This window comes from Hyperoodon ampullatus (genome assembly GCF_949752795.1).
Source record: "Hyperoodon ampullatus genome assembly, chromosome: 12".
Taxonomy (NCBI): domain Eukaryota; kingdom Metazoa; phylum Chordata; class Mammalia; order Artiodactyla; family Ziphiidae; genus Hyperoodon; species Hyperoodon ampullatus.
In genome coordinates, this window is record NC_136925.1 from 7,112,834 (window position 1) to 7,137,326 (window position 24,493).

General features: G+C 37.9%; 1 protein-coding gene across 1 annotated transcript in view; it reads left to right on the forward strand.

Annotated features, from left to right (window-relative positions):
• The window catches only part of COL12A1 (collagen type XII alpha 1 chain), a 115,269-nt gene that overhangs the window by 22,004 nt on the left and 68,772 nt on the right, over positions 1 to 24,493 (forward strand). The window contains exons 12-20 of the mRNA XM_079716122.1: positions 2,109 to 2,381; positions 4,035 to 4,307; positions 13,101 to 13,373; positions 19,529 to 19,795; positions 20,258 to 20,450; positions 21,529 to 21,650; positions 23,455 to 23,604; positions 23,686 to 23,805; positions 23,906 to 24,070. Coding sequence (XP_079572248.1) covers positions 2,109 to 2,381; positions 4,035 to 4,307; positions 13,101 to 13,373; positions 19,529 to 19,795; positions 20,258 to 20,450; positions 21,529 to 21,650; positions 23,455 to 23,604; positions 23,686 to 23,805; positions 23,906 to 24,070 — 1,836 coding nt within the window. The remainder of the gene's footprint in view (positions 1 to 2,108; positions 2,382 to 4,034; positions 4,308 to 13,100; positions 13,374 to 19,528; positions 19,796 to 20,257; positions 20,451 to 21,528; positions 21,651 to 23,454; positions 23,605 to 23,685; positions 23,806 to 23,905; positions 24,071 to 24,493) is intronic.

Below are 24,493 nucleotides of genomic sequence, written 5' to 3' on the forward strand. Positions count from 1 at the left end.
TGCTTTCTGTTTCTATGAATTTGATGACTCTAGGTTTCCACGTGAGTGGAATCATACAGTATTTGTCTTTTGGTGACTGGCTTATTTCACTTAGCCTAGTGTCCTCAGGGTTCATCAATGTTTGTAGCATGTGTCAGAATGTTCTTTCTTCTATGGCTGAATGATATTCCATTGTATGTATATACCAACATCGGTGGACACTTGGTCTGCTTCCACCCTTTAGTTATTGTGGATAATGCTGCTAAGAACATGGGTGTACAAAGTTTACCAGATATTTTAAGCAGTATTTGTTTAGATGTGTCCACCTTACTGGATAGATTTGAATACTTTCTGATACATTTCTCTACATTTGTCCTTTAAAGGATTCCAATGAACCTGGTTAGAAGGCCAGCACCAGACAATTACTCTTGATATATACAGTGAATATTATGAGAGATATCAGTCATTCTCCTCCATTTTTATTCGGTACAGAAGAGGCTGAAATAGCAGCGTGAGGAATTTTAGTTACAAAGAAGTACTGGCTGACAGGGAGGGCATATGTTGGTCTACTTGGCGATAAAAGCTGGAGAATCTTTTCTCTGGAAAAATTTTCAAATAAGATTGATTTTTCTTTTGTGCATGGTTTAGGTATATTTCTGCCTGAAGGCTAGTAGATAAACTAAATGGCCTAAGGTGTCTTCTTGTCTTATGATTTTTGTGATAGTATAACCTAGCAGTCCACACTTAGATATTTATGACTTTCTGATGATTTCTCTGTAAAGCCCACACTGTGGCTTCATGAGCCTGGCCCTCTTTCTTCACAACTTTGGGATGGGGATGAAATTATGCCTCAAGAAGAAATTGAAGTCTAAAGGGTTTTTGAATAGAGCCAACTATATTCATTTACACTCTAGTTTTTGGTCATTGGGCTACTACAATAGAATTTGGTAATACCTTTCCAATTCTGCTGTCTGTACTGAAATCTGAGATTTAGATTTTCTTTTGTCAATAAGGAAGTGTCTGATTCAATACCTTTATTAGACTAGCAATTATTGAGCTTCTGCCACGTGTCAGGTACTATGATAATTGTTTCCATGGATTGTCTCATTTAACTGCCTCAGTAACCCTACAAATAATCACATTTTTACTGTTGGGTAATCTGAGACTCAAAATTACACATTAATTAAATTTCAGAGCCAGTATTCAAATCCATCAGTTTTGTTTTGACTAATTTAGTCTTTTTCCTTGCCATATTAAATGAATCATGGATGTAAGTCTGCCACCTGCCATTTCTTTCTTTTCTTGAGATATACAACTCCTTTTTCCCTGGAGTGGTCTATTGATGTGTTGGACATTTAGATAAACTTCTAATTGTATGTGAGGTGCATGCAGATATATTGCACTGTGGTTTTACCCCAGTAGATCTAGTTCATCTCTCCTGACTGTGTTGTCCATATGAACAATTTGCTTCTTAAACAAAAAGGTCATTAAACCACAAAATCAAATGATGTTCTCATGTGGGCTTAACGAAAATTTCATTTAAGGCTGAGTGTGTGGATGTTACTTACATTGCAGTTTAACCTTGGGATTTAGATTCAACTAGCATTCATTAGGTGCCTACAATGTATTTGGTGTAACACATGTATGGTCTAATTATTCTCAAGGCAGATGACTCTGCAGATAAAAAAATGAATTGTGGGACTGATTGGATAAGAGAGTTTGTTCAAGTGGGTAAATGTGGTAGACCTGGATGTTAGGTATTATTTTCCTACTTTTCTGAGAAAATCTAGTAAGAGTGAAAGCCTTGTTACTTATGTTTGAAGAAACAGATTGTTTTTATTTTTGAATTTTATGTCAACATTAATTTACAATTTAATAGAGTATTTATGATATTAAAAGTTTACTGTTACATACCTCTTTATTTGATTAAAAAGTTGACAGTACTTCTTTTCTTTCTGGGTGTTGTGAAAGAATCTAGTTAATATCTGGCTAAATGCATGCAGGAACCAGGATGTTTGTCAAAAAACTGCTCATGGATTTGCTGAGAGAAATGCTATAATTTAGTGATCAAAAACTAGTGTTTTATTTTTCACATAAAATCAGTCAACTTATTATTTTTTAAATTTCAGTAAAAGGAGCACCTCGAAACCTAAAGGTGACGGATGAGACTACAGATAGCTTTAAAATTACCTGGACTCAAGCTCCAGGGAGAGTCTTAAGGTATCGAATTATCTATAGACCAGTTGCTGGTGGAGAAAGCAAAGAGGTTACCAGCCCAGCCAATCAGAGGAGGAGAACGCTGGAGAACCTGACTCCAGACACAAAATATGAAGTATCTGTAATTCCTGAATATTTGTCAGGATCTGGCTCTCCGTTGACTGGAAATGCAGCCACTGAAGAAGGTAGAGGAAATATGCTCATCATTTGGTAACAACTGAAATCTTAGACTGTAGGAGCAGCTTTGGACAACTATCCAGATGCTATGAGCCATGAGACACTTTGTCTCAATTATCTGAGTATCTTCGATGGTAGTCCTATTAGACTTGACTTACTCAAATATTTGACTTACTCATGACAACATTTATTGGTGTCAAAAGAGCCTGAATGCTATGAGATGGTCCAAATATTCTTTTAAAATAATATTATGAAATATTCTCATAAAAACTGAAGGGTGACTAGGGATTAAAAATCAAACCGTTATGTACCATTGAGACAGGTTACATATTGTTTCTTCAGGGAGATTTAAGAATATTAACATGCTTTTATTTAAATGGAATGGTTAGGCTCCTAGGATAGATTCTGATATTAGTTGCAAATTGTTAATATTTAATGTGTGGTTTCATTGAGGAAAATTAAGACACTCTTAATTTTCATTTTATTCCTTATCTTTAACGTTTTTTAAAAATAATAATAGCTACATATTAGCAAGAGTGAAGTTATTAAGCAACTATTTGTATCAGGCTCTGTGCAAAGAGCTTTTCATATATTATCTCATTTAATCCCTGCCTAAAATCTATGAAGTTGTTACTTTTTTATCCCAGTTCTACAAAAAAAATTGAGGCTCAGGGAACTAAATAATAGCTCGGAGTCATGTTGCTCATAAGTGGTGAATCTGAGTTTGTGGACTTTCTTGCCCTTGTGCAGACACTCACGTTCTAGCTGGGCCTGCGTCACTACTTCGCTTCTGGTGCAGCCTAGCTAATTAGCCTCTCCTGCAGAGACACTTTCTCTTCCCACCTGCTCTCTTCCTCCTCTCTTCCTTCTGGGAAGTCACTTCTCTTTCACTCTTTTCAGTTGGGGACCTAGGGCTCTTTGTGCCAGGCACCAGAAAAAGACCCAATGATGCTTCATCTTTCTATTTTATGGAGTTAAAGTGTCTGGCGATGTGTGCCTGGTGGGGAGAGTCATAGACTTGGGTGCCTTGAGACCCTTCAGAGACCACATGGCCACTCTACCAGGAAAGGCGTGAAAAGCCAAACATAGTTGCAAGGGCAGCCCTTGAGTTTTATCCAAGACTTGACCTCGCTTGGGCTGTTTCCTCTCATATATTTTTTTCTAGGGACAGCATTATTTTTATCATTTATCATTTTTATCACATTGGTGTATTTCATGGCCATCACATTTCGACGTTCATAGCATTATGCTAACAAACCTCTTTTATTGATAATTTCTTAGCAGAGTTAAAATCTCCATTGTGATACTAATCAGCACGTATACATTATATAGTGCTTTGTTCCACTTTTAGAGAAAACATTGAAGTTTTTTACATGAAAGATTCTAACATGAAAGACTTTAGCATGTGTAAATACAGAAGAGGAATTAGATGGCTTTTGCTTTGTTTCTACTGACACATAGGGACCAATTTAGAGATGCTTAAACTCTTCTGGCTAGTCAATAGTTACAATAGCCATAATCTCACCTAGGATATAAATTTGATTTCATATATATATATATATATATATATATATATATATATATATATATAGCAACAAAGTGTATTTTAAGTCATTTTATTAAATAATGAGTTTTGATGTTGTTGTTATTTTTTAATGAAGTTAGAGGGAACCCAAGAGATTTAAGAGTTTCTGACCCTACGACATCAACTATGAAATTATCTTGGACTGGGGCACCAGGAAAAGTGAAACAGTATCTCGTCACATACACCCCCGTGGCAGGAGGCGAGACTCAAGAGGTCACTGTGAAGGGAGACACAGCCAATACCGTCCTGAGAGGATTAAGCGAAGGGACACAGTATGCCTTATCTGTGACAGCCTTGTATGCGTCTGGGGCTGGAGATGCCCTTTTTGGAGAAGGGGCAACGCTTGAAGGTAATTACTTTCGTATTTTATAGAAATCCCTGAGCTTGCTTGTGATCGCATTTAGGGAGCTTAAAATGTTTTCAGAGAATGAAATCTGGGAATGTGCGATCCTTTTTCTTAAAAGGAATTTGTATTGAAAAATAAGTAGTCATAAAACTGCCTCTTATTCAGAGACGTAGAATGTAAGTTACTGAAAAAATTAAATTTGATTGGGGAGAAGTGTATTGGAGAGCTGAGTGCAAGGTAAGGCCGTAGAAATGTGTCTGCAATGCCATGGGCTGGTTAAATGGAGAATAGGTGTGTGACACTTGGGTGGAAAGGGGCCTTGGGAAACATTTGCGGAGGAAGAGGGTTTGTATTGCCCAAGGTAACACAGCTGCCGTCATCACCCAGGAGCAGGCAGAAACCTTTTTAGACTCTCAGCCTCTTTTCATGCACCACGCATATAAGCATTCATAATAGCTTGGAAAATGTGAGAATCCAAGTCACTGTTTATTTATTTTCTAAATGATCTCTAAAATTCAGTTCAGTGTTAGGAGTTCAAAGTTAATGCAGTACTTAGTAAGAACCATCAAGACCGGAGCTGTTTCCTTGGTTCTCTGGAGTTCATTGTCAGAGGGCTTCATATTTCTTAGGCTCTTTTGAACTATAATGGCAGCTTAGATTTGACTCACCACAACCACAAAGTAAGTCCTGTGTGAAAGAAAATACAAATTTAACTTAACCACAATGAGAATGGATTGTAGTGTTAAAAAGAATTATCCGTGGTTGGTTACAATGATGACTCAGTTCCATAGTTGGGGGCCTAAATGGGAGATCAGGCATAGCTTTCCTTTTGTTATCACCATCTTTTCTATGACTTATTTAAAATAATTGTAGGAAGAAAATAAATCCGAAGTATCTTTTGTAATGTGAGATCACAGTGATATTAGGCTAAATATCCATCAAATTTAGTGGATCCAAGAGCTTGGAGGACTGTATATGTTATGATTAACAGGGACGAGGCCTACAAGAGGCAGTTTTTTTTTTTTGAATTTTTAAAATTTTTTAAATTTTGCGGTACGTGGGCCTCTCACTGCTGTGGCCTCTCCCGTTGCGGAGCACAGGCTCCGGACGTGCAGGCTCAGCGGCCATGGCTCATGGGCCCAGCCACTCCACGGCATGTGGGATCTTCCCGGACCAGGGCACGAACCCGTGTCGCCTGCATCGGCAGGCGGACTCTCAACCACTGCACCACCAGGGAAGCCCAAGAGGCAGTTTTGATTAAAATGTCAAGACTTAGTCAAGAAATAAACACAAATGGACAAAAACATTCTAATCAAAATTCTATGTCTAATAGCCATCAAGAGTTGAAGTCCAATACTTTGTGAGATTTATTATTAGAAGAGGATTTAAACAAAAGATTAAATATCAGTGCGTAAAGTACTGATTATCAGAAGAGTCCTGGTTTGGCTACCTTGCCATGTGACCTTGAAATAATCCCTTAACCCTGCTGAGCCTCAGTTTACCCACCTATAAGAGGGGATGGCCACTGTTCCCCCTTCCTCCCAGACTTACTGTGGAGATCAAATGGGAGAATGTAAGTGAAACACTTTGGGAACTCTAAAATACTCCACGTATATGAAATTCATCAAGGGGAAACAACATTCCCTTTAGAATTGATATCTAAAAATGCGGCTGTTGTAAGTATTTCAAAGATATTGATTGGTTACTCTAAAGTTTTAAAAATAATGAGAGAGATGGAAATTGCCTTAATTACGGAGACATAATCCAAACAACAAAAGCATGTGATCTTCATATCTGGAGCAACATTCAGAATTTCTGAGAAGATTGTCCTTTTCTTTTGACCTTTGAAGTTCTCTTTCTCATGTGCTTTCTACAGGCTTTCAAGGTAGATTATTCATAGGATTTTTTAAGGATCAACTTTTGAGCTTTTATTTTATAGAATAGTTGGAGATTTTTTATATTTGTGAACATTTCTCCCTTATAAAGGACATCTTAGAAATAATTTAATAGTTTTACTTCTGCTTGCACCTTTTAACCTGCTGATATTCTTCTGCATTTCTTACTTTAAAAATATATTTATATTCAGTCAAAAATCTTGATTCTGAAGATTAAGGCATCTTTACTAAGAATAATGTATTACCAATTTTTAGAAAATAAAAAGCACATTTTAACTTAACAGCAAACATATACTACTGGGTGATGATTTTTCTAGGCCAGGTGTATAGCTAAATTGTTTATAATTTTATGCCTTTGCACATGTGGTATAGAAAATCTACCAACTTGTATGCATATGTGAGTGTGCACACACATGTAATAATCTCGACGGGAGATACACAGGTAGTAAAAATAAATTAAAAAATTACTGTTTCCCATTCCCTGAGAAGGAAGAAAGCTAGATGATTTGCAAGTTCCCTTTAAAAATATAGTTAATTCATAACTAAATTGTAAGAGTAGATTTTTTTCCATTGACACCAAAGCTCTTTACTATAGTGAAGGATTAGAGAAATTGCTGCCAGCCTGATTTTATTAACATATTTATCTCATTGCATGATGTGTGGTAAACTTGAGGACTATGTGAAAGCATAGTTGTGACTAAGTGAAAATAAGAGAAGATTTTTGCCCCTGGTTATTCTATTTCATTTTATTATATTAACCTAGCCAAATCCACATACCATATACAGGAATAGGATATGATGGTAAATGCAGGGAATGGAAAGCCCAGAAACAGAGCCAGGCAACTGCTTTGGAGGGTTGCTGTTTTTCTAATCTGTTTTTCTCTGGGGAGAGGAGGTGGTTAGAGCAGACCTTGAAGGAATGTTTCTTCCATCCAGTGGCATGGCTCATCCAGCAAGGGCATTCTGTGGGTTGAAAACTTTATAGATTCACTGAAGTGCATTCTATTCAATTAACAAAGAATTAAAAAAATAATTAGTGTGGTCCACAACCATCCCTAACTTGAATCTGTTTCCTAGTGCTTTCTTGAAATGTCGCCAATGATCAGAAAATTCCCCTGTCCCTGGAAGAGAGATTTATTAGCATTGGCGTTGGGGAAGTTCATGGTTGGCCCCAGTACTGTATGAAACAGAATCACAAAGGCAGAGTTTCTTACCATTTCAGATCCAAACTTCAGAGGAATCTGAGCACAAACTATTAGGTTTGATTAACATTGTTTCTTTCTCCTGTTGTTGTTAAAGTGGGCTTAATGTAATTACTAAAACAATGCTGTACATGTAAATGAACTTTAAGTCTTGAAAGAACTTTTGGTTGTCACTGTTAGTGTTTACAGAGCGGAAACCTGCTCTTATAAACCTCGAAATGAATAATGCCCATTTTAATTCAGAGATTTACCACAAGTGAATGAAAATTTCAGTTTGGGAATAATGCAGTTCTTTTATTTTTAAGTGTGTTTTTTGGCTATGGAAAAGGTGATTTTTTCAGAATTTCCTTTGTTTCAGTTGCCATAGCAACTCTCCAGTGTCCTACACATGAATAGCTTCCTATACATCAAACCAAGCTAACTCAGCTGACATTCTGTTACAATGAGGTTTTTAGCACATCACAGGAATTCTGCAAGATGTTGAGTGACATGGGGCCCCTCCAAGATGGACTAAATAAGGCCTCTATATTATCCTAGATTTACTGCTGTCTCATAATTTGAAAAATCATACATTCTGGGTATAACAACTCTGATGTTTCCAGGGAACTGTAGCACAATCACCAAACAGTAATTCATAGTTTCTTTTCTGCAAATCAATGGCTTATCAGAGAAAAATCTATATTACATCAGAGAGGTGACACTTACGGAAGAAATCTCACCCGGACTTTGAGGCTGAAGGTCCATTTAATTGTTTAGGCGTTTTATAGAACTATGTGCTGCTTAAAGTAGTTAAGTTAACTGATCAGTAGTGAACTTTGTCCTCTGGAACGGTGACTCCAAGTCGTTGGTTGTAAATCAAGTGTGTTTCCACACGAAGGTTATCCAGAGCAGGTCTCCTGTGTTCTGCTGTGGAAAGTTGGATGACTTTGAGCTGAGCTCTAACGGAAAAGACAAATTGATTCAGAAGAGGGTTTACATTACATTTTCAATTTAACTTCTATTTTTGAAAGTGGTATGTGAAACTCAATGAAAGCCGGCTGGAACAATCTATAAGGTGAAAATAGAGTTTCATTTCATAATGATTAATATTTCAGTTATCATCATTGGCTAATTTGTGTATAATTATATTTGAGTTGGATGACGATTTGCTTTTTAGAAAGCAAATGGAAAAGAGCTAAGGAAATATAGGAAAGTTACTTAAATGAGGCCTTAGTTCTTTGGCCTCATCTGTGGAAAAAGTAGAATCAACCCCTTGTGGATGTTCAGATCATGAGAAATGCACCTGTCTAATTACTTGTCCCAGCAGCACAGAGATGCATGCACGCAGGCACCAGAAATGATGCCTTTTGAATATATGTGTGTTCTGTAATCAGATCAGAAATACTGAGTATCAAAATTTCAAAAACTGATGAATTTTGTTTGTTTAAATTTATGACAGAAAAGCATTGTTATTCCTTGCATCTATCCTGGTACTATACTGGGCAGAACAGAGTAGAAGGGAGAACTATTGAGAAGGAATCAAAGGAATAGAGATGAAGGCATGCCGTCATTGCAGGAGATGACTTGTTTGAAACGATTGCCGGAAACTCTATTCCCAGAGGTAAAAGTAATATGCAAAGTGCAGGCATATGGTTCAGAACAGCAGAAAACAAGTACCATGAGATTAAATTATTGAAAACAATGTCACTTAGGTAAAAAACATGAACAAACCCAAATGTCATAAAACATATATTTGTAAGTCTTGGGGCAAAGGGAAAGGAGGAGCTCTAAACGGGGGAGCCTCTGCTGGTGCAGAAGTGGGTCCCCGTTTGGGGAAAGGTTGAGACAAAGTGGCAAAAAGTCTCCTGGGGTTGGTTTCTGCTCACTGCCACTGTTTCTATGTCTTCCCCTTTTGAAGAATGGTAACCTTTGCTGGACAGAGGCTATATACTGGTCTTCTTACATCTTTCTTATTCCTCTCTCTCTTTCCTCTTCCTTCCCAGGTACACTAAAAAGAGACTCCCTCGCAAACCCAATCCAAGCCAAATAATCTCTTTCTGTAGCTACTGGTGTCTGAAGTTCCATAGTTTGAGGACAAAACCTACAATTCCATATATTAAACCAAAGCGAATGCCTGGCTAGGTAACACTTGGGTCAAACCTCATTCACAGGAAAATGTGATCAACGCTTGAAGAAGAAGCAAGCATTGAGAGCCATTTTCTTTTGACACAGGATAGAGGGGAGGAGACAGCGGTGAACGATCCCACTCACGTTACGGGACGGAAAGGGTGTGATGAGAGGCTTCAGTCAACTTCTCCGTTCTCCGAGGGTCAGCCTTGGGCACGTGCCACTACCTAAAGAGTGACTTGTTGTGTGTGGCCATAGACCCATGCAATATAGAAACCATCACACCATGCCACACAGCGTCCCTGTGTCCGCCAATTTTGACCAGCTTTGCTTTAATCACACTGGCCTTTATTTCACCACACCTGTCTCTCATTTCAGAGTGAAATCGAGTGTGAGGGTTCATTCCCACACTGACCAAACAACTTCCAAATAAATGCCCCCAAATGAGAAAAGAGTAGAGAATTGTGGAGGAATTAGGATCACAGAGGAGATTGAAAAGATTTTTAGAAAGCATCAGGGCTCAGGCACATCTCCAGATACTCCAATTTAATTGATCTGGGTATGGCCGACTCTTTAGCTCTCTGGGTGATTCTGTGTATCTGATCAGATCCAGTCCAATTATTGCGTTGCTGAGGGCCCCAGGGCCCCAGGAGTTGATGGCCTGCTCACCAGGTCCCCAGACCAGCTTGGCCATTTGGCAGCCTGCCAGTCATATCACAGGGTGAATTCAACTGCTGCTTTTTTTGTAAGTTAATATTTGGCCAAGCTAAGTTTCCATATTTTAAAACTTCAAGGGTGGGGCTTCCCTGGTGGCGCAGTGGTTGAGAGTCCGCCTGCCGATGCAGGGGACACGGGTTCGTGCCCCGGTCTGGGAAGATCCCACATGCCGCGGAGCGGCTGGGCCCGTGAGCCATGGCCACTGAGCCTGTGCTCCGGAGCCTGTGCTCCGCAAGGGGAGAGGCCACAACAGTGAGAGGCCCGCCTACCGCAAAAAAAATAAATAAATAAATAAAACTTCAAGGGTTATAGGTCTGATAAAATAGACTTGTCACGAGTACATCATATTCTCAAGATTCTTGGGTGTAATGCAACAGCTTGAAAACCCAACTCCCCCGCTTTTTGGAGAAAAAAGGTTTTTCAGTGCGTTTGACAACAGTATAAACTTAATATTTAGGATTATTTTTATCAAATTGACTGATTGACATAACAAGAAACCCATTGAAGCAGTTTATCTTTTCAATCTTGGCTTCTGATTTGAGGTGTCTTTTTTTCTTTCTTTGGATTCCTTATTTCTTTGTCATGAACATGCAATGTTGCGGTGCCAGTGCCTGCCAGTAATGCCTTTATGCGCGAGGCAGAAACTATAATTTTTTGAGGATTTTTTTCTGTGATTGAGAATTTACTTAGTGTTCACTTGAATTAGTGTTGTCATGCCATTAACTGGAACTCAGGAATATTTTTCAGCTAATATCTTATTTGAATCTAAAAAGTGGTTTTACAGATTCTTTCCAGGATGTTGGCAAACCTTGCAAAGGCCTTTACTGCAGTTTTACTAATATTTTGTCCTAGCGTTCCAGGTCTTGAGAGTGTTAACATAGTTGATTGAAATCCATGGGAATACATGTCTCGTGAGCTAGGCTCCTTTTGTTTGTAGCCCAGAAGTATCTTTGTGAATGTATTTTTGCTTCAAGCACAGTTCCCTTCCTATTATTTTCTCACAGTGAAATCATTAGCCTGTGTTTGTGAGATTGATGTCGTATTGCCATGGAAATAAACAATGTCACAAATTCGGTGCTATAGAAAGTAGGGAGAAAAACAGGCTGAGAAGCATAACCTTTGGGAAAACTAGAAACTAAAATTATTGTTTGTAAATTACTCCAGTGTTAATTTGGAAGATAATTCCCATGTTCTAAGCTAACTTTGTCTTATACTTTTCGGGAATGTTATTAATGCAGCTTGTTAGCTCACTTAATTTCAGAATCCCTTTCAAGTACTTTCAAGTATTATTTCACAACAGTTGTTGCTAACTGCAACTTAGGAAATTTAAGTGAAGAGGCACATATGAAAAAAGGATGTAGTGTATATCAAGCAAAGGAAACATGCTGCAGATTTAAAACTTAGAGACCAGTAGTTGGGCTATTGATGATCAAAACAAAATAAAAATTAAAAGAAAACCAACAACCAAGTCAAACCAAACCAAACCCAACCCAACCAAAGAAACAGTTTGTTTATATTCCTGTAAATAGAGAAGATGTAAAGATGTGTGACCATTTAAGTAGCAAATACAATTAAAGAAGACCTTCAAATAAAGATTAGCCTCAAGTACTGGGGGAAAGAAGTCAGTATGTTCTTGAAAATAAATATTCTAGGTTGCAGTGAAATATGTAACTAATTTCCCTCCAGAGATGAGATGTCCTGTCAGCAGTTGAAGTTATTTATAATGGAGTTAGAATTTTCCATTTTATCTTGGGGTCTGGTAGGATGCCCAGCTCCCATTTTATTTATTTTTCCCTCTGTAATCTACCATATATGATAGGTTTTTGTCCACTAAGATTTCTTTTTCATTTACTGTTATCTTTATGTACTGAAATTTAAATAATTATGAGTATTTTAAAGATATTCATTTTTACTCTGATTCAAGTGAAATAACAGTCTTCAACATTCTTGTAGCAGCATTATATATCATTTTCTTGAATACACAACAATTACTGGTAAAATGTATGCTGTAGAAGCAGATAGTTTTATATTTATGTCATACTGTGGCATAAACCCTAGTAAAGGTAGCCAATATAAAGCGACCTGTATATTTATTGTACATTTAAATTATGGAAAGTTAGGGTTTTATTGGTAGACATCTGTGTCTCCTATTAAGTCAAGGTTGCCGTATTTTTCCATTTGGGTTGTACTTTTTTTTAAAAATGAGAGAGCCAAAATTTAGCAGCAAGCATTTTTGATTGGCTAGAACAAGTGGTGTGTTTTATTTTGATGACTAATTGCTTTTAGATTTTCCAGAAGAACTGGTGGTTTTTAGTTTCCTTAGGGTTAAGCTATAATTGAAATTTTGCATTTCTGCTTTTTTAGCTTTGTGAACAAATAGAATTTCCCCCCCAAAAAAGATTGTTGGAATTAAGATTTGCAAGTGATATGAGATTGTTGGAGTTATTGGAAGTGGTATGTTGAAACTGAGCTTATTTAAATAAGATAAGAGAGGAAAAGATGATGGTGAAGAAATAAAGATTTTTGTGCACAATAAGGAGAACTGAACTGTAAAATTTGAGGATTTAGATGCTTCTTTTCCTTTGGAATTTTTTTTAGGCACGTACTTCATATTTCGATGCCATTCTTGTCCTGAAGGACATTTCAATCTGATTGGATATATGGGGGTCAGGGTGATAGGCAGGAATCAGGTATAATTCTAAAGGTTAATCCCATCTTCTGTTCCACTGACAGAATAGGACAGACAGCTTAGAAGGAAGAAATGGGCAACATTAGGCAAATTGACTCCAGCAAATCAGGATGTCTACTAGGATGAAGGAGTATTTACATGTATAGTAGACATTAAAAAAATGATCCCCCTTTCATTTCTATTCTAGAGCGTGGTTCACCTCAGGATTTGATTACTAAAGATATCACCGACACATCGATTGGCGCTTACTGGACGTCTGCTCCAGGAATGGTTCGCGGCTACAGGGTCTCTTGGAAATCACTGTATGATGATATTGAGACTGGAGAGAAGAGTCTTCCTGGAGATGCAATTCATACTGTGATAGAAAATCTGCAGCCAGAGACCAAATACAGAGTTTCAGTATTTGCAACTTACAGTAGCGGAGAAGGAGAACCTTTGAGTGGAGAAGCCACAACTGAATGTAGGTAACAGTCCGAGGGGGTTTGAGTGTGTTGGTGCTACCTAATAGCTACCAGCTCGTGATGACCACTTGCATTTTTTCCTTATATGACAAATGGGGACTAAAAAAGTAGGACCTTTAATGAATGTGGTTTAAATTCAGGTTTGTTTTATATCTAAAATTATATCAAAGTCTGAAATATTGAATCCCTTCCAAGTACCTACACAGTTGACCCTTGAACAATGTGAGGGTTAATCTGAGTATAATTTATAGTCGGCTCTGCTTATCTGAGCTTCCTCTGCATCTCAGGAAAAAACCAACCTCAGATCATGTAGTCCTGTAGCATTTGCTAGTGAAAAAAATCCATGTATAAGTGGACCCTCGAAGTTCAAACCTTCATTGTTCAAAGGTGAACTGTGTTTGTCTCTCTCTCAGTCTCTCTCTCTCTCTCTCTTTTTTTCTGGTGGAAAGATCAACTAGATAAGAAGCTCAGCTAGTATAAAGATCAGAAGCTATGGAGACAAAGAAAATTCAGGCACATTTATAACTATATTACCTTGGGCAAGTTCTTGAACCTTCTTTGAGCCTCAGTTTCCTAATGTGTAGAATGCAGCCTCAGATTGTCTTGAGGATTAAATGAAATAACAGTGGGCAAAGCACCAAGCATAGTGCCTAGCTACTTAGAGAAGGTTGATGAATGATGTGGCTATTGAGACTATGATTGTTATACACCCAAGACTAATCCTAGATTATTTTTACTATGTTTGGGGAGGCTAAATCAAGTCTACTCAGGTTTCTGGAGGCTAAAATTTACCTTAATCTCATTAATATTCTTTCTTGTGAAAAACTTTGAATCATCCTCTCATCATTTATTATCAGGTGGCTAGTGAAAGGCATGTCGGTATTTCTTAATTGTCTTTCCTAAAAAGTAATTTGTTAAGGATGGGCATTTCTAAGTATTTATAGGAGAGAAGTTTATTCCTATTGTTTGGGAGGATTTTAGGAAAAGGGGAAAGATTGGGGCACTCCTTCATTTCCTTTTATTAGAAAGAATTGGAGGAAAGGGGTGGTTTTTCTGCCAAAGGGAGAGAGAGGGAAACGCCATGAGCAATTTCAATGAAGTCCTGTATCCTGATTTTAGGTTGTCCTTAAATGAAAATCTTTTGGTCTGAGTTCTCTGAGGAATTCATCTTTTTTTTTTTTTAAATCACTGGCAAAATCAGTTGGATATGTTTAAGCTTAAATCTGTGTCAAAATTAACCAGATTAAAAAAAATCAAACTCCTTATAGGAGATTTAAATACAAGAAAAGGCATATTTCTCAGATAATCACATGATTGGTTTCCATGGTAGTGATTGAAATTTTGTGTCTGAATATATGGTCTGATATAGTTTAAGAAGCTGGCCCAAATTCATCTCTATTTCTGGTAAATGTTCACTTGTAAAGAGAAGCCGTGTTGTAAACTTAGGCCACATATGACACCTCTAGCTAAATTTATTTGTAGGAGTGAAGATACAATTCACGTGGCTGAGAAATTATCAAAATTTATATATTTAGAGGGAAACTTTTTCCAAAGATTCTCCTCCATCATTTCTTCTTGTGAAAAGATTGAATCCTCAGATATTTATTTGGGATTTAAAATCTCCCCAAGGATATGTTTTCGTCCAAAGCAAGTATGTCAGCAGAAATCCTAGATAAACCTTTATCTCTAAGAAGCTGAGCATCTAAGAAATTTTCACTATTTCTTGGCTAATTGATTGATTTAAAGGTGAGTGAACAGAAAAGCCTCTTTTGAACTATGAGCAGACTAGGCAGCAATGAAAGTATATTTTCTAGAGGGTATGCCAGCTGCTCAAACAGCTAGGCAAGTAAGATGGAAGACAGGAACCTTTCTTTGTTCTGCTGCCATTTTGTTGTTGTGTTTTGCTTTGCTCTCTTTGTGGAAAGTGAGGTAGTTTAGAAAGTACTTTGAGAAATCTGAGTCAGGCGTAGTATATTCAGGTGGTGGATGAGTCCTAAATGGTGCGGATAACTGGGTCGAGTCACTGGGTCATGCTCTTAGAGTTTCTTATAAACTTCCAAGGAGACATTTTGGAAATATTTTCAGGAAATATTTTCTGTTTTCACCTGACACTCATAGACATGGTATGCAGACTGTTGATACAATGAAAACCGTGAATTGTGGCTAGAAAGCCAGCAGATGGGAAACTTTCTACTGGCCCTGCAATTATGGCAGCTGGTTTAGCAGAGGTACAGTGGGTGTTGGAAAGCATCTTGTGAGAGTTACTAAAACATGAAAAGAACTTAGAGTGAGAGTATTAACAGCATTTTATAGCATGTGGCATACCTATGAACGGAGTGAAAAATCTTGCTTTTTCCTTATGGGAAGCCAACAAAGATTTTTTTCCCTCCTTAAAATCCAAAGTTTCCCATTAAAGCTAAGATGAGAGAAGTTGGACTTTATTTAGCTTCAATTCCTCTATTTTAAAGAATTAATTAAAAATCAGGAATACAATTGAGATCCTTGAAGCATTTCAAGGTAGGAAGTACAATATTTGACTGTTTTAACATATTTAAATTTGGGAATATTTTAAAGTTTGGGATCCCACTCTTTTGGGGACATAGGTTTCTTTTTAGATCAATACTCATAAGATTTAAATGTCCATTTTTCTCAATTCTGAGTTGTATGAAATTGGTTTGAGAAATCTGTGTAAGGGAGAGATGTGCTTTTCCACTGAACAAAAGTTGAAGAGATGGAAACAAGAGGTCAGAAAACATACTTTAGCAGAACTCTTTCTAGAAAAGTGTTAGACACACATTGATTTATTCAACATTTGTAACAAATAGATTGTTCTGTGTCCTATTCTTTCCCATACTCTTTCCAAAATCCTATGTAAGGTCTTTACATTTTTTGTTTGAAAATACATATTTTTTCTTTTAATAGTTCACTTACCTGGAGAATAGTAATGGAGAATTGAGGATTAGCTAAATAAATTTTAATACTTCCAGAAAGTAATGGAATTGGCTGAGAATTCTCTTACTTTCTTTAAACCCTAAAATTAAAAAATTGCAACCAATATACTCTTAGTTGAAATTATACTTGCATCTTTCAGAAAACTAATTTATAACCATATATTGAATTTCTTTACCTATTTTGTCATTCTTACCTTTGCCCTCTGTACATAACATATCTTTTGCTTATATGGCTGCTGTCAAGATTTTCTTTTTATACTGATTTTAAGTAATTTGCTTATGATGTGTCTTGGTGTAGTTTCTTCATGTTTCTTGTGCTTCGGGTTCACTGAGATAGTTGGATCTGTGGGTTTATAGTTTTATAAAATTTGAAAATATTCAGGCCATTATTTCTTCAAATATTTTATTTATTGCCCCCCACTTTCTTCAGATACTCTGGTTCTACATGTACTCGTCTGTTTGAAGTTATCACAAAGCTCACTCCTGTGCTGTTCAGTTTGTCAATCTTTTCTCTTTTCTTGTGTTTCATTTTATTTTTATTTATTTATTTTAAAAAATATTTATTTATTTAATTTACTTATTTGGTTGCACCAGGTCTTAGTTGCAGCACGTGGGCTCCTTAGATGTGGCATGTGAACTCTTAGTTGCGGCATGCATGTGGGATCTAGTTTCCTGACCAGGGATCAAAGCCAGGCCCCCTGCATTGGGAGCGCGGAGTCTTATCCACTGCACCACCAGGGAAGTCCCTTGTGTTTCATTTTAGATAGTTTCTATTATCATGTCATCAAGTTCGCTAATTTTTGCCCTGCAAATTCTAATCTGCTCTTAATACCACCCTGTGCATGTTTCATCTTAGACATTGTATTTTTCACCTCTAGAAGTTTGGTTTGAGTCTTTCTTATTTGTTCTATGTGTTTATGTAACTTGCTTAACATTTCTTCTACCATTATTAGCATATGGAATATAGTTATAATAGCTGTTTTAAGGTCCCTTTTGAATAATTCTGTCATATGCATTATTTGTAGTGCCGTTTCTATGAGCAGAATTTGGTTTCTGGTGAGAGCTCTTTTCCTGGCTTGCAGATGGATATCTTCTATGTCCTCACATGGCCTCAGTCTATGCATATTGCGGGGGAGCGGGGGAGACAGAGAGAGAGAGAGAGAGAGAAGGAAATCGAGCTCTCCGGTGTCTCCTCGTTCTCTTATAAGTATTCCAATTCATCAGGTTAGGGTCCTACCTTTAGAACCTCAGTTAGCCCTAATTACCTCCCTAAAGGTCCACATTGGAGGTTAAGGCTTTAACATATGAATTTTGGGGAGACACAGTGATTCAGTCCATAACATGGGTAATTTATTTTTCTTTCTTTGAATTCCTGGTAATTTTTATTAGAAGCCAGACATTATGAATTTTACTTTGTTTTGTGTCAGATATTTTTATGTTCTTATAAATATCCTTAAGCCTTGCAGCTAACTCACTTGGAAACAGTTTGATATTTTTGAAGCTTTCTTTAAAACTCTGTTAGAGCTAGACCAGAGAAACCTCTAGTTTAGGGCTAATTTTGCTCCACTACTGGGGCAATAACCTCCTTAGTATTCTACATGATGCTCTGAGAATTTTGAGGTTTTTTACTCTGGCGAGGGGGAACATTTCTGGCCCTGCATAAACTTCAGGAATTGTTCCCTCTGCTCTTTTTAGGTGGTTCTTTCTCTGGTTTTGGGTAGTTTCCTCATTCATATGCACTGAGTAGTCCTGGGCTGAAGACTCAAGGAGGAACTTTTGCTGATTTGGGGAGCTTTTTCTCTGTAACACCATTTCTACAGGACTTTGCTCTGCCAGTTCTAAGTGCCTTGGTCTCCCCAGACTCACAAAGCTACCTCCTCAATTAAGGATGCTTCATCTGGGTGCCCCCTTCCTGTACTGGGGCTGGAAAGTCTCTCCAAGCAATTAGTCAGGGCAACGATCGAGCTCCTTCTCATTTGTTTCTCTTCTCTCAGGGACCATGGTCTTGTGCTGCCTGATGTTCAATGTCTGAAAAATGTTGATATATATGTATACATACATATTTTAAAGTTTTTCAGGTTTTTTAAAGTTGTTTCAAGTGGTTCTTGCCTGTTTGAACATGAAAATTTCTTTTGGAATCAAAAACGATTCTTTGCAGTGTTTCCTTCAGCTTAGTCTCTCTCTCTAGAAGATACTTATGACCTTTGAATGCTGAGAATACTGAACTGAATGAAATGATCCTGCTTATAAGCTCAATTATGTAAAGAAGAGGGATGTACCGGCTCTTTGTGGATGTTGGGTGACCTGTTTCTGATACAGTTATTAATAAAATATAATTTAATAAATAACGTTTATTGTATATTAATCAAAACCTTCTTACATACAGTGCTTTCTAAAGCTACTCAGTGTATACTAATTTATCTCCAGAGCCCCTGAGATTTTTTGTTTTGTTTTGTTTTTTGTTTTTTGCAGTATGCGGGCCTCTCACTGTTGTGGCCTCTCCCGTTGCGGAGCACAGGCTCCGGACGCGCAGGCTCAGTGGCCATGGCTCACGGGCCTAGCCGCTCCGTGGCATGTGGGATTCTCCTGGACCGGGGCACGAACCCGTGTCCCCTGCATCGGCAGGTGGACTCTCAACCACTGCGCCACCAGGGAAGCCCCTCTGAGATATTTTTATGTGTCTGTTTCCTGTTCCTTTGTGCTGATAGTCTTACATGTTCACGGCAGTCACAAAGGGTGGTGTTAACTGCAGTCGCTCTGGCTGGTCACTTATGCATTGTTCTTTCTTCTGAAAAGATTCAAGGAATATTTCTGACCCTGTGTTCATGATTTTTAGTATTCTGCACACTGTAATTTCTATCGGAATTCTTTACAGATGGAAATATAATAAACATTCTAAAAGCTCATCTCCAGAAATGGGTGTTTTCTTTACTAAAGTCTCTGGAATGCAAATACGAAATCCTTGCAATATGAATTCCCATTTTTTAGTTATTAGCCAGATAAAGAGAAAACATCTCACTGTGACCTCACTGAGATTAGGCTCACACGCCATCTTGAACTTAGGAGAGCTCACAATGCCTAGTAAAGGAATAGTGTACGTATTTAAGAAACCACACATAGCGTCTTGTCACATAAATGGGGAGGCGGACATAAACATTTTCTTTCAACACAGTATACATTGTAATCTTCCTTTCATCTCACAGTATCCGATGATTCGAAAACCTTGAAAGTGGATGAAGAAACAGAAAACACAATGAGGGTTACCTGGAAACCAGCACCTGGGAAAGTTGTCAACTACCGTGTTGTGTATCGCCCCCGTGTGGGCGGGAGACAGATGGTTGCCAAAGTGTCACCCACTGTCACCTCAACAATGTTAAAGCGACTTCAGCCCCAGACCACGTATGACATCACGGTTCTCCCAGTTTACAAGACAGGAGAAGGAAAGCTTAGGCAAGGTTCAGGAACAACAGGTATAAAACCATAATAATTTTTTTGGGAAAGTGTGTAATATTTTAAAGGGAGATTTTAATACATCTACTTCATTTGTAAATGTCTAAAATGGAGTCTGTAATAAATTATACTATAATAGTTAGGTAGGATGCCTAATTAGCATATGATTTTTACCAGTCTAGTTCCTGGTAAAATGATTCTACATATTAATGTTCTAATGCTAATCTAATCTTCTGAATTGTGAGTACTATTTGTACTTCCACTTGGGTAACACTCGATTATTCTGATTTTTATTGGGTATTATAGCTTGTGCTTTCTAACTTAATCCTTTTTATAAATGTATATTTTGAAGTATTTTGTTTGTGATGATTGTCATGTATATCACTTAGATATTTTGAATTCAACTTATTATTATAGGGGCTAAAAATATCCCCCAAAGCCTGGGCTTATGGATAATATTTTAACATCTATTATCTTTACAGCTTCTCGATTTAAATCACCCAGAAACCTCAAAACATCTGACCCAACCATGTCTAGCTTCCGGGTGACTTGGGAGCCTGCGCCTGGGGAGGTCAAGGGTTACAAGGTTACATTTCACCCCACGGGAGATGACAGAAGACTGGGGGAGTTAGTGGTTGGACCATATGACAACACAGTTGTTTTGGAAGAACTTAGGTAGGAATGAACTCTATTCCATTTTTGTTAACACATTGTGCCTTCCACACATGATAACGTATGTGTCTGTTTGCCGGCAGAGTATTTAAAATCAGCCAAAGTTGCTTTCTCACTCTTGGTGCTGCTGAAGTTGAGGTTAGGGTTCAGAGACTCAAATTTAGGCCTGAGCAGTTGTACTCTTTTAATGACTTGTTATTAAGTGATCAGGGATGGTGTTTTTTCAGTAACACCCTGCTTTTTAAAAATTAACATCCACATGGCACGATTTCACCAAAAGCAGTTTATCACCAGCCAGCCTTATGGAAATGTAGGAGTCCCCATGCCTTCTGGGAAGGCCCAGGTGACTGACACTGAGATGCGAGTGTGCATCCTCTCCCAGGGTGGGCTGCAGGAGTCAGGGGGAAGGGCTTTGCTCTTGGGCTCAGCTGGGAGGATGGGGGAAGGGGGGCTGATGCAAGCTCTTGCTGCAGGCTGTGTGGTGCGAAAGAAGGAGGTTTGAGTTGGAACAGCAGCATTCTTCACAGTAAAAAGAACAGGCTGCTGTGCATTGCCTGGTGGAAAGTTGGTTTGTTTCAAAGATTCATTCAACAATATTGAACTCTGTATAAATGCTTGATATTTACTTTTATCGGGATAGGGAGGATGAAATTTATTGAGCCTCCTATGTGCCAAGCACTGTGCTAGGTGCTTTATGTTCCCTTGCAAGTACAACATTTAAATTGTTTTCTTAAAGCCCATCACTTAGAAGCAATAAGAGTGAAAGCCCGATCCTTCCCTGACTTGCTCAGTGGGAAGGTGGGGATTCTACATCTAATGGAAAGGCGAGGTGGAAACTGGTGCCGTGAACCCCTAGTATTCTCTAGAGTGCTGGTGGGCTAGTTTCCCTTGATACCTTATAGTGTGGGCTTAAACTGGAATGTGATGGAAATTAGTTTCCTTCTTCTGCAATGTTATGTATTATAAGTTCCTCTGAATGAAAGTTTGTAAATCAAGTTGAATGTTTATAACAAAGCAAAAAAAAAAAAATGCTACCACTTGCGGTTATTATGCATACAGACTATATATTTTAACATTTCAGGGCAGGTACCACCTATAAAGTAAATGTTTTTGGAATGTTTGATGGAGGAGAAAGTTCACCACTTGTTGGACAAGAAATGACAACTCTCTCTGACACAACTGTAATGCCAGTTTTATCCTCTGGTAAGAAATTGAGTTACATTCCCCTAGGAAAAGTCAGTATTTTGCAACTTTTTTTCAAATATGAATTGTTAGGTGAATCATACCATGAAAATTGACTATTAAATATTACACTAAAATTTATTTCTGTAACATATACTTAAAAAATTCTTCAAAGATCCAGCTAAGCACACTTTTACCAACATTTTTTTAAGGATTTCTTGTCAGTATTGCATTAGTTACATAGTACTGTATTATTTAAAGTTGAGATTTTACAATGATAATATACATTATCTTTAATATTTAATATACATTATCTTTAATCTCTTTCTAATGATTAAAATGCAGTTTTATTTTGTTAAAGTAATCGTAAAAAATGATTTATCTGGGCTGAGCAAGCAACACTGGGTTCTGTAAATAGGTGGGCAACTAAGACTTGGGAAGCAAAATGGTAACATAAAGCCCTCATACTTTTCTGCTCCTGCCATGACTACAACTTTGATACACATGAAGCTAGTTTTGAACATTCTTCCAGGTGAGGGTGGTGGGTAGAGTTTGCTTCTAAATATTTTAATCATTTGCTAACAAAGAGTAGGTCTTGGCAGATCAGGAGCAGACTTGTAAAGGCTTAGGTGCTTGGAATAGTACTTGGGAATCCTAACTCCTGATGGAGTGTCCAATACACAGTGACGCCTTTGTAGTGTGATGGGCGTCACTGAATCTTTCTCAGTGAGTTTTTTTTTTTGTTTGTTGTTGTTGTTGTTTTGTAATATAAAGATCAGTTGCTAACATGGCAAGAAGTTGAACAATTTGTAGCTGGTAACATAAGCTTCTGGAAAGAAAGCGTTTGAAAACATGGATGTGGATAAAAGAAGTGAAAGGGTCAACTCTTGCTGTTTTGCATTAATGTTCAATTGTTTCTCTTATGATGATGTTAATTAACTGACTTATATTTTTATTTTGTAGCTTGTGCACAGAGGATATTGGGATAATTCTCTCTTTCCAAAGCACCCTAGCTTTGTATCAGTGTTTGTGCCTGTGGTCTCTGTAGCTCTCAATCTGTATACTTGTTTGTATCTTTTTTCTAGATTGTCTTCCTTCTCTCTTGATTTTTTAAATGTGCAGACCTCACCAGCTGTATCTACCTGATTGTTATACATAGTAGATGATTAAGTTAAATAATTAAAAACTAAATAATAGCTATCAGATTTTTAAACACTATATCTTTACTTCAAAACGTTCTAATTTTAAGAGTTATGTGCCTAATCCTTCATAATATATGTAATACTGGGGGCTTTAATTAATTGAAAAGATATTTATGGCTCACTGAAACTTTTTCTAGCTTACACATTTTAACAGCTCATCTCATACTTGTCTGCTAATGACTGTTGAATATTTAGAAAAACGCAACATCCAATCTAGATCACGTTGAAAGTTTTATTAAAATTGTTATTGTCTTATCGTTAGGTGGCTGTACATTCCCACTCATATATTTTACCTTTTGGGTTTGTGAGCTCATTCAAATTTACGATGATGGTTTAAGTCTCCGTGTTCTACGATTGCGGCCAGAAATATAGTCAAAGATGAAGGAAAGATTTTCCACCGAATTAATTATTGGGGGGATGGATGGTCCCTATGACTCTTATTTGAGGTTAATAAATCGTATGGACATGTTTTCAAAGCCTTCAACTCCAAATTACATCAATGAGCCACAGAACTGAGACAGTTAGGCGACCCTGAGCCCCAGGGGGTGGCAGAGGCATGGCTAGGAGGTAACTGACAAAGAATGTGCTCCTTACTCTGTGCTGTCTCACGATTGCCGTGTCAGGGATGGAGTGTCTCACCAGGGCTGAAGCAGACATCGTGCTGCTGGTGGATGGGTCGTGGAGCATCGGCCGGGCGAATTTTAGAACCGTGAGGAGCTTCATCTCCCGCATCGTGGAAGTCTTTGAGATTGGCCCCAAAAGAGTACAGATCGGTAGGTGTGACAACATTGAAGGCATTTAGACGTCTTCGTCATGCTCTTTTATACATGCTAATGCCAATGGTGTCCTTTTAGCCCTTGCTCAGTATAGCGGGGACCCCAGAACAGAGTGGCAGTTAAATGCTCACAAAGACAAGAAGAACTTGTTGCAGGCTGTGGCGAACCTGCCTTACAAAGGAGGCAACACCCTCACAGGTGAGTCAGAGATGCTCCAGCGCGCTGTCAGCTCTTGCTTTCGGTCAAAGCTTGTGGCTGAATAACGATGTGACTGATGCTCTTTTAACAATCCCACTAGGCATGGCTTTGAATTTCATTCGCCAACAGAGCTTCAAGACCCAAGCTGGCATGAGGCCTCGAGCTCGAAAAATCGGCGTTCTCATCACTGACGGAAAATCACAAGATGACGTTGAGGCACCTTCAAAAAAACTCAAGGATGAAGGCGTGGAACTGTTTGCTGTTGGTGAGCATTGACGAGAATTGCCCCGCCCCCAGGGGTGACAAATGTGCCGAGGATATTTTTGTAGTTAAAGATATTTTCTGAAGCATGAAAAAACAAACAGACACATTTGCCCTATCACATTATTTATCAAAATAATGTACCAGGAAGTTCATTCATGTTTTTCTTTTCTCCTCGTAATGGGACGAAACGACGTAATGGAAGAGAGTAATGAATCAAGAAGACAAATGTACTATTAATAGGATTCAGGAAAATTCTTGTTTGGTTTTCCACAGCACCATGTTTATTTTTGATATCCATTATTTCACTTTCCAGAAAAAACACTGAAGAGACCCTTTTTGGTGGGGAATCAGTGCTAGAAGCATTTAGAAGAAGCTAAACAAAATAGCCTTTAGTTTATATTATTTTTGTTTCTATTTTATATAT